The 11,306-nt window shown below is 37.5% G+C and overlaps 1 protein-coding gene across 1 annotated transcript in view; it reads right to left on the bottom strand.

Moving 5' to 3' along the window:
- Positions 1-668: 668 nt before the first annotated feature.
- Positions 669-11,306, bottom strand: part of LOC110312009 (putative ankyrin repeat domain-containing protein 26-like protein) — an 82,191-nt gene continuing 71,553 nt past the window's right edge. The window contains exons 11-12 of the mRNA XM_021185572.1: positions 1,124-1,196; positions 669-683 (exon numbers count right to left, since the gene is read on the bottom strand). Of these exons, the coding sequence (XP_021041231.1) occupies positions 669-683; positions 1,124-1,196 (88 nt within the window). The remainder of the gene's footprint in view (positions 684-1,123; positions 1,197-11,306) is intronic.

Genomic DNA, 11,306 nt, shown 5'->3' with positions numbered 1-11,306 from the left:
CTAGAATACAAGAAAATTATGAACTAAGAATCTTGGCCTTGTCATTTTAGTTTGGACTAAACTTAATTCATTATGTTTCAAAACTTCCAAACCCTGTATAAGATGATTATTAATATCCATTTTTATCAATCTTTGTCTTTTTTCATGATTGTGAAGCATAAATGAACATTATTTTCCACTTATATGTTTCTTTAAATAATTCATCAGTGATTTAATTACTACTGTTGTCCATATCATAGCACCTGTGAAACTGGTTTAGAAATCTATTTGTCCACATTCAAAAATCATTAAAAATACAACTTACAATTCAGATAAACTCCCACTTTGGGATTCAGGTGACAAACATCTTTAGCAGCTCATGGTTTTAAGTCACTTTAAAGTGAATATGTATTATCTAAATAAAAGCCTTCTAATAATTCAAATCCTAAAATGTGGCACAAATAGTAAGTTTATAATATCTCAAAATGCAAAACAAAAAATATCAAAAATTAAAATGTTAATATAGTGTATGAATCACCAATTCCAAAATGGATGACTAATTAAAGAAGTTGTTTAACTGGATGAAGAGTTTTAAACATAATCTCAGTAGAACCAAGTACAAAACACATTGCAAATGTTTTATAGTGCTACTTAAGAGATTACAAATAGCTAAATTTCCACAATTTTTGTTAATCTAAATATAGCTGGAAAGATGGAAATAGAGGTGAAGCTCTCATATATGATACTGAAATAGGAGTGTCCAAGTGAAGAAAAAAAACCTACTTATATTTATGCTGAAGGTAAAGGTTCCTGGGAAATCCCTGGATCATTAAAATAACTGGACTCATTAAACTGTATTAACTCTAATGTGTATTTATTTCTGCAAACCACCTTTGTCAAAACATCAGAGATAGTCTTTTGTTGAAGAACTGTACTCAATCTTCCACTCACTATGTGTTTACTGGCTATTCTCTTATTTAGCTACCACTAGCTGCAAGATTGTACTGATCATTTGGAATTTATAAAAGTTTCACATCTACAAATGATTTTCTCTGACCACCTTCCCATATAAAACTGAGATAGGTAGACTACTCTAATTTTAAGAAAATTTGTAAGAAAATAAATTTAACAAACTAGTATTTACCTTTATAATAGACATAATGTCATTGTCCTCTATTGTAGGCCCAGGAATATCAGGGTCAGGTTTGTCAGGGAGCCTTTAGAATAAAAATATATAGTAATTGGTAGGTTTGGTCATTTGATCAACTCTGGTGAAATATCCATTACCTATATATTGAGTGATATTTTCACATTCATATAATTCAAAATTAACAAGTGTTTTAAAGCTTTTGGTTCTCTTTGTGAGCTTTAGCTTATTTCAATGTATAAAACATTCAATAAAGTCTAATTCCTAATCTATTTTTTAAAAACTCATTGTCCTAAGAAATGGCTCAAAAAAGATAAGTGCTTACTGCCCACACACAACCTGGGTTTGAATCCTCAGCATATGCATAATCACTTGGGTATGTTCTTGTAACCCCAGTACTGTTGGTGCACAGACAGAGGTATAATGGGGACTTTTTGACTTCAAGTAAAGCTCCAGGTTCAGTGAGACACCTTATATCAATTGGAAAAGGTAGAGATTGTTAGAACAAGACACCAATATCCTACTCTTACCTCCAAGCTTGCACACAAATATATTTAACATATGCAACACATACACATGCACAGAGAGAGAGAGAGAGAGATCAATTGTCAATGTATTGACTTCTGCTTGTATAAATTATTTGTCTTAAAGTTTGAACTGATAATTTTCCTAACAAGTAAATATGTTTGCTACCTAAACTGAAATGAATCCATTGCTTAAAATGATAGAAAATTGACTGTGTCTCCTCCAATGCCTAACACTGTTTGAAAACTAAGCTCTGTATGTCCTATATGTTTACACCTCAATAAAGATTAAGTGCCTTATTTATATAAATTGATAAAAGAATATAAAATAACACAGTATACCTGCTACAGAGACCCCTTTAAGGGATTCAAATGTGTGTGTGTTTAAGACAGGAGACATCAATGTTCTTCCTCCTTGGATTCCATCTACATCTACCACACAATGTCTCACTAAAACAGGAGACAAATCAATTCTTCTAGGTTGGTTTTTCAGCAAGTCATAAGGGATAATCGTAACTCTGCCTCCTCAATGATGGATAGACACAGCAGATGCAATCATGACTGTGTTTTTATTTGTGTGCAGAGATCAAACTCAGTATCTTCTGTTTATAAAAACTCACTTCATTAACAGGTCTCTCTCCTCAGCCCCAAACTGGTACTTTTTAAGAGATACCTTGATATTTTCAGGTCCTCCAATTAGTCAGTCTAAACAGCAACAGCATTTTCAGGAGTCTACAATTTTTTTATTTTAAAAAGTTTTTCCAATAATTTTAGTGTCTCTAAATCTGAATTTTAGTATTATCACTGTCAAATCTGTCATACATTCTGTTATTTTTATCAATTCTCTAAAACCCTCACTACTGCCCAAACTAGTGTTCTTCAATCCCTACTATCCACTGTAAATTCATTTCCATCTTCCCTTACTAGATTAACTTACTATTTCCACATTCACCCTCCTCCCTGAGCCTTGCTACTTGTGCTCTCCTATTTTATTACTAAATATCCACATACCTGTGAATAAATAAAGAGACCACCTCCTCTACAACTAGAGCTAGAGTACAAATTCCATTTCTGACACATGCTGCTTTTGATATAAGTTTCTTTCATGGGTTTGAACTTCAGGACCCCCAATAGAATAATTAGACACAAGGAATTTGTCTTAGTTAGGGTTTTACTGCTGTGAACAGACACCATGACAAAGACAAAATTGAGGCTGGCTTACAGCCCACTCCCTGAGCTGAGCATATACAATCTATCACAATCTACTCTCTGGCCTCCATAGTCTTGTTCAAACATATGAGTCTATGGGGGGTCATATCTAAACATAGCATAATGCAAAATTCAACTTACGAAGCCCCATAGACTATAGCAGTCTCAACAATATTAAAAGTCCAAAGTTCAAGTTCTCTTCTGAGATTTATCAAAACACTTAATTCTAATCTCCAAAGCAAGACAGGAAAATCACGGGGTAAGGGGTGGAGGGGACTCCAAACTCGCATCTCCATGTCTGATGTCAAAGCACTCTTCAGATATCCAACTTCCCTTTTCATCTTTGTTGATTGTAACAAACTACTTTCTGCTGGGCTGGTTCTAATCTCTTTTAGCAGCTTTCCTCAGCAGATAGTCCACAGCTCTGGCATCTCAAACATCTTGGGGTCTCCAAGGCAACTTCAATGTTACAACTTCTTGTTTCAATGTCTGCGATCCACACATGATCTTCTGTGTTCCTCTGAAGAGCTGGCTTCACTTCTCCAGCTCTACTCTCTGTAGCACTCTAAGCTTAGGTTAACCAACTTCACAGCTGCTGCTGTTCTTGGTGATCATCTCATGGCACTAGCATCTCCAAAACACTGGAGTCTTCTGCTGCAACTAGGCTTCACCAATAATCTCTCACAGGCTCTCTTCATGGTGCCAAGTCTCAACTCCTTTGCATGATCTCTTCTGTCCTGAACTGTCAACTGGAACTGGGATTGTACCTTCACCAATGTCCTTCCAAGGCCTCTCAAAGTGCCAAGTCTCAGCTGCTCTTCATGACCCCTTCATGCCTTCAAAACCAGTACCACCTGGGTGAGTCTTACACATTACCAAGTACAGCTGCAGCACAGGTTTCAATCTTGACTATCTAAGGAACACAACATCTTTGTTCTTTCAGAAAAGACTTCCCAGAATTTTTCACCTCAGTGATGCTGGTCTCTTCTTAATCACTGCTAATTTCTTAGTTCCACTTAACCAGCATCAATTATCCCAGTAGTTTTTTGTTTTTTTTTTTTTCTCCTCTTGTCTATATGGCCAGAGCTACATGGCTGAACCTGCCGAGTTCTCCTTCTTGCAGGACCTGGAACATGGCCTCCTGGTTCTATTACAGTATCACTAGCTTCCTCTTTTCCAACTCCTTCACTGCCTAAACTTGGCTGTCCTGGACCTTACTCTGTAGATTGACCTTGATCTCAGGGATCTGCATGCTTGTCTCCTGAGATTAAGGTTGTGTACCACCATGCCTGGATTTAAGCTTTTCTTCACCTAGAGCTTGCTCTGTCTCAGAATCTTGCCCCAAGGTCACTACTCCCATAATTCAATTTAGTATCCTTGAACACAGGATCTAGCTCCATTTCCCTTCCTGGTGCCCCTTTAATACTCAAACCATACAATTTATATTTTTCCTTTCTCATGTTGCTCCTTTTCATTAAAACTCATTTTGTTCCTTTCATTGAAATGTTCTTTATAAGAATGAACTTAGTAACCATACAACAGAATTTACACCCTGCTGTTTTAAGACTTCCTTTGTCAGTGAAATTAATCTGAGTCTCTTCACCTTAGCCTCAGGCAGACTCCTCAGACAAGGGCAAAAATTATCCATGTTCTTCACCAAAATACCACAAAAGCAGTCTCTTGGCCACATATTGAAATTCTCCACTAAAACCTCTTGGACCAGTTCTGCATAATTCAACCTCACTCTCAGTAACAAAGTCTTCCATATTCACACTAGGATAACTCATTAAGCCCTGTTTAAAGCATTCCACTGCTTTCAAAATCCAAAGTCCCCAAATCCACATTCTTCTAAACAAAGCATAGTCAGGTCTATCACAGAAATACCCCAGTCCCTGGTACCAACTTCTGTCTTAGTTAGGGTTTTACTGCTGTGAACAGACATTATGACCAAGGCAACTCTTAAAAGACATCATTTAACTGGGGCTGGCTTACAGATTGAGATATTCATTCCAATATCATCAAGGCATCATCCAGGCAGGCATGGTCCAGGAGGAGATGAGAATTCTACATCTGAAGACTGCAAGCAGAATACTGACTTCCAGGCAGCTAGGATGAGGGTCTTAAAGCCCACACTCACAGTGACACACCTACTGAAACAGGGCCACACCTACTCCAATAGGGACATATCTTCTAATAGTGAGCAGGCCTTGGGAACTAGCTCCATACCCAGTCCCACAACACCCAGAAGAAACTCAACTCTCAAGAGCTTTAACATGCCCAGGATCATAGGATCAAAGGATCTCAGGAACTTGGTCACACCAGGATTTCAGGATCCCAGAAGTAGCTTAACTCTCAGGAGCTCGAACATACCCAGGATCTCAGGATCACAAAATCCCAGAATCACAGGATCACAGAGACATTTAGACACTGAAGAGTTGTGGCACAACCTGGATCACAGAAGGGACAGGCTCCAGTCAGAGACACCAAGGGCAGGTACCATTAGAGATAACCAAATAGCAAGAGGCAAATGTAAGAACATAAGTAACAGAAACCAATGTTACTTGGCATAATTAGAACCTGATTTTCCCACCAGAGCAAGTCCTGGATACTCCATCACACCAGAAAAGCAAGACTCTGATTTAAAAATCACATCTCAAGATGACGATAAAGAAATTTAAGAAGGACATAAATAACTCCCTTAAAGAAATACAAGAGAACACAGGTAAAGAGCTAGAAGACCTTAAAGAGGAAACACAAAAATCCCTTAAAGACTTATAGAAAAACACAACCAAACTGATGAAGGAACTGAACAAAACCATCCAGGATCTAAAAATGGAAGTAGAAACAATAAAGAAACCATAAAGGGAGAGAACACTGGAGATAGAAAACCTAGGAAAGAGACCAGGAGTCATAGATGCCAGGATCACCAACAGAATACAAGAAAGGAGAGAGAATCTCAGGTGCAGAAGATGCCATAAAAACATTGAAACAACAGTCAATGAAAATGCAAAATGCAAAAAGCTCCTGCCCCAAAACATCCAGGAAATCTAGGACACAATGAAATGACCAAACCTAAGGATAATAGGTATAGAAGAGAGCAAAGATTCCCAAATTAAAGGTCCAGGAAACATGTTCAACAAATTATAGAAGAAAACTTCCCTTACCTAAAGAAAGAGATGCCCATGAACATGCATGCATGTGTTTGAGCCTTTTGGGGTGCTGCTTGGCAAGAATCTGACATTAGGCCATGACAAGGAAGTAAGTTCAGGCAAGAATCTATCTTTAGGCTATACTAGGGAAGTAGGTTGAGGCAGGAATTTTAGTCTTGTGGTAGAATAAAAGAAGTAGACTTCAGGCAAGATTTTGTGTTTGGACAAGGAAGTGGGCTCAGATATTTTGGTCATCCTGACAAGTCCTTGGAAACAACTGCCATAGGAGTAATTAAGGGACTTTGCTTATTGCTTTGCTAGTTCCATATTATATTACTTGCCCTTGATACTTGCATGTAATTAAAATGGTATAAAAGCAGATTGGGAAAGATAAAACTGCCTTCAGTCTCACAATTGACTGGGGTCATGCTACAATGTCTAATTGTCTGATTTCATTTAAATCCTCACTCCAGCCCCGGGACACCTGTTGACTGACTGAGTGGGCTAGGTCAAAGAAGCCTACAGACCTCCAAATAGACAGGACCAGAAAAGAAATTCCTCCCAAAACATAAAAATCAAAACACCAAATGCACAAAACAAAGAAAGAATATTAAAAGCGGTAAGATAAAAATGTCAAGTAACATAAAGAGCCACAACCAATTAGAATTAACCAGACATCTCACCAGAGACAATAAAAGCCAGAAGATGCTGGGCAGATGTCATACAGACCCTAAAGAACACAAATGCTAGCACAGGATACTACACCCAACAAAACTCTCAATTAACATAGATGGAGAAACTAATATACTCCACGACAAAAACAAATTTATGCAATATCATTCCAGAGCCACAGCTCTACAAAGAATAAGAGATGGAAAACTCCAACACAAGGAGGGAAACTACACCCTAGGGAAGGCAAAGTAATCTTCTTTCAACAAACCCAAAAGAAGAAAACAACACAAACATAGTTCCATATCTAACAACAAAAATAACAGAAATCAACAATCACTTTTACTTAATATCTCCTAACACAAATGGATTCAATTCTCCAATAAAAAAAACAGACTGACAGACTGGATATGTAAACAGAACCCAGCATTTTGCTGCATACAGGAAACCCACCTCAGTGACAAAGACAGACACTACCACAAAGTAAAGGGCAGAAAAATTTTTTTCTAAGCAAATGGTCCCAAGAAACAAGCTGGAGTAGCCATTCCAATATCGAATAAAATTGACTTTTAACCAAAAGTTATCAAAAAAAATTAAGAAAAGACATTTCATACATGTCAAAGGAAAAATCCACCAACATGGACACTCATTTCTTAATATCCATGCTCCAAATGCAAGGGCACCCACAGTCATAAAAGAAACTTTACTGAATATCAAGAATACAATGCACCTCACACAATAATATTGGGAGACTGCAACACCCCACTCTCAGCAATAGACAGATCATGGAAACAGAAATGGACAAAGACATGGTAAAATTAACAGATGTTATGAACCAAATGGATTTAACAGATATCTATAGAACATTTTATCCTAAAACAAAAGAATATGCCTTCTTCTCAGCACCTCATGGTACTTTCTCCAAAACTGACCATATAATTGGTCACAAAACAGGCCTCAAGAGATACAAAAAGACTAAAATTATCCCATGCATTCTATCAGATCACCACAGACTAAGGCTGGTCTTCAATAGCAACAAAAACAATGGAAAGCCCACATACACATGGAAGCTGAACAATGCCCTACTCAATGATAACTTGGTCAAGGAAGAAATAAAGACAGAAATTAAAGACTTTTTAGAATTTAATGAAAATGAAGGTACAATATACCCAAACTTATGTGACACATGAAAACGGTGCTAAGAGGACAATTCATACTTCTGAGTACCTCCAAAAAGAAACTGGAGAGAAGATACACTAGCAACTTGACAGGACACATGAAATCTCTGAAACAAAAAGAAGTAAATAAATCTAAGAAGAGTAGACAGCAGGAAATAATCGAACTAAGGGATGAAATCAACCAAATAGAAACAAAAAGAACTATACAAAGAATCAAAATAAAGAGCTGGTTCTTTGAGAAAATCAACAAAATAGATAAACCTCTAGCTAGATTAACCAGAGGGCACAGAGAAAGTATCCAAATTAATAAAATCAGAAAGGAAAAGAGAGACATAACAATGGAAATCGAGAGAATTTTAAAAAATCATCATATTCTACTACAAAAGCCTATACTCAACAAAATTGGAAAATCTAGATGAAATGAACAACTTTCTAGACAGATACCAGGTACCAAAGCTAAGTCAGGATCAAATAAACCATCTAAAAAGTCCCATAACCCCTAAAGAAATAGTCATTAATAGTCTTCCAAAAAACAAAAACAAAAACAAACAAACAAACAAAAAAAAAAACCAGGACGAGTTGGGTTTTAGTGTAAAATACTATCAGACCTCAAAGATGACATAATACCAATATTCTTCAAACTTTTCCACAAAATAGAAACAGAAAAAACACTAACCAATTCGCTCTATGAAGCCACAATTACACTGATACCTAAACCATAAAAAAAACTCGACAAAGAAAAAGAACTTCAGAACAATTTCACCTATAAATATTGATGAAAAAATTCTCAATAAAATTATTGCAAACCGAATCAAAGAACACATCAAAATGATTATCCATCATGATCAAGTAGACTTCATCCCAGGGATGCAGGGATGGTTCAATATATGGAAATGCATCAATGTAGTCCACTATGTACACAAAATCAAAGAAAAAAAAAACTACATGATCATTTAGTTCATGAAAAAGCATGTGACAAAATTCAACACCCCTTTATGATAAAAGTCTTGGAAATATCAGGAATTCAAGGCCCATACCTAAACATAGTAAAAGCAATATACAGCAAAACAGTAGCCAACATCAAACTAAATGGAGAGAAACTTTAAGCAATGCCACTAAAATAAGGGACTAGACAAGGCTGTCCCCGCTCTCCCTTCCTAATCAATATATACTCAAAATCTTAGCCAGAGCAATAAGACAACAAAAGGAGGTCAAAGGGATAAAAATTGAAATGGAAGAAGTCAAAATATCACTACTTGCAGATGGTACAATAGTATACTTCAGTGACCCCAAAAATTATACCAGAGAACTCCTAAACCTGATACGCAACTTCAGCAAATTGACTAGATATGAAATTAACTCAAACAAATCAGTAGCCTTCCTATACTCAAAGGATAAACAGGCTTGAGAAAGAAATTAGGGAAACAACACCCTTCACAATAGTCACAAATAATATAAAATAACTTGGTGTGACTCTAACCAAGCAAGTAAAAGATCTGTATGCCAAGAATTTCAAGTCTCTGAAGAAAGAAATCAAAGATCACAGAAGATGGAAAGATCTCCCATGCTCATGGATTGGCAGGATTAGTACAGTAAAAATGGCCATCTTGCCAAAAACAATCTACAGATTCAATGCAATCTCCATCAAAATTCCAACTAAATTCTTCATAGAATTAGAAAGAAGAATTTGCAAATTCATTTAGAATAACAAAAACTCAGGATATTGAAAACTACTCTAAACAAAAAAAGGACTTCTAGGGGAATGACCATCCCTGACATCAAGTTGTACTACATAACAATAGTGGTAAAAACTGCATGGTATTGGTAGAAAGACATGTTTAAAATAGAATTGAAGACCCAGAAATGAACCCACACACCTATGGTCACAAAGGAGCTAAAAACATCCAGTGGGGGGAAAAAAACAGCATTTTCAACAAAAGGTGCTGGCACAACTGGTCATTATCATGTAGAAAAATGAGAATTGATCCATTCTTATGTCCTTGTACAAAGCCCAAGCGGATCAAAGAACTCCACATAAAACCAGAGACACTGAAATTTATATTGGAGAAAGTGGGGGAAACCCTCAAAGATATGGGCACAGGGGAAAAAATCCTAAACAGAACAACAATGGCCTGTGCTGTAAGATCAAGAATCAACAAATGGGACCTCAAAAAATTGCAAAGCTTCTGTAGGGCAAAACATACTGTCAATAAAACAAAAAGGCCACAAACAGATTGGGAAAGAATTTTTACCAATCCTGAATCTGATAGGGGACTAATATCTAATATATACAAAGAGCTCAAGAAGCTGAACTCCAGAAATTCAAATAACCCCATTAAAAAATGGGTACAAAGCTAAACAAAGAATTCTCAACTGAGGAATATGGAAGGGCTGAGAAGCACTTGAAAAAATGTTCAACATTCTAAATCATCAGGGAAATGCAAATCAAAACAACCCTGAGATTCCACCTCACACCAGTCAGAATGGCTAAGATTAAAAACTCAGGCGACAGCAGATGCTTCAAGAAGAAGAAATACCAAAGTATAGGTGCTTTGGTGCTTCTCAGATGGGGGGACAAAATACTCATGGGAGCAAATACAAAATGTGGAGCAGAGACTTACAGGAAAGCTATCCAGAAACTGCCCAACCTGGAGATCCATCGCATAGACACACACCAAATCCAGACACAGACACTATTGTGGATGCCAATAAGTGCTTCATGACAGGAGCCTGATATAGCTGCCTCCTGAGAGGCTCTGCCAGAGCCTGACAAATACAGAGGAGAATGCTCATAGCCAACCACTGGACTGAGCATGGGGTCCCCAATGTCAGAGCAAGGACTGAAGGGGCTGAAGGGGTTTGCAGCCCCATAGGAAGAACAGTATCAATCAACCAGCTACTCCAGAGCTCCCAGAGACCAAACCACCAACCAAAGAGTACATATGGAGGGACCCATGGCTCCAGCCATATAGGTAGCAGAGGATGGCCTTATTGAGCATCAATGAGAGAAGAGTCCCTTAGCCCTGTGAAGGCTGGATGCCCCAGTGTAGGGGACTGTCATGGAGGGGAGGTGGGAGTGGGTAGGTAGGTAACACCCTCATATAAGCAGGGGAATGGGGGATGGGATAGGGTTTCGGGGGGGGGACTGTGAAAGGGGATAACATTTGAAATGTAAATAAGGAAAATATTCAATAAAAAATGAAAGGGGTATAGCTCTAGAAACAGAAATTTACTAGGACATTAATAAGTAAGTGTCTTAGTCAGGGTTTTTATTCCTGCACAAACATCATGACCAAGAAGCAAGTTGGGGAGGAAAGGGTTTATTCAGCTTACACTTCCATATGGTTGTTCATCACCAAAAGAAGTCAGAACTGGAACTCAAGCAGGTCAGAAAACAGGAGCTGATGCAGAAGCCATGGAGGGATGTACTTTACTGGCTTGCTTCCCCTGG

The sequence above is a fragment of the Mus caroli genome, chromosome 16 (genome assembly GCF_900094665.2).
Source record: "Mus caroli chromosome 16, CAROLI_EIJ_v1.1, whole genome shotgun sequence".
Lineage (NCBI taxonomy): Eukaryota > Metazoa > Chordata > Mammalia > Rodentia > Muridae > Mus > Mus caroli.
This window is presented reverse-complemented; position numbering and strand designations above follow the sequence as displayed.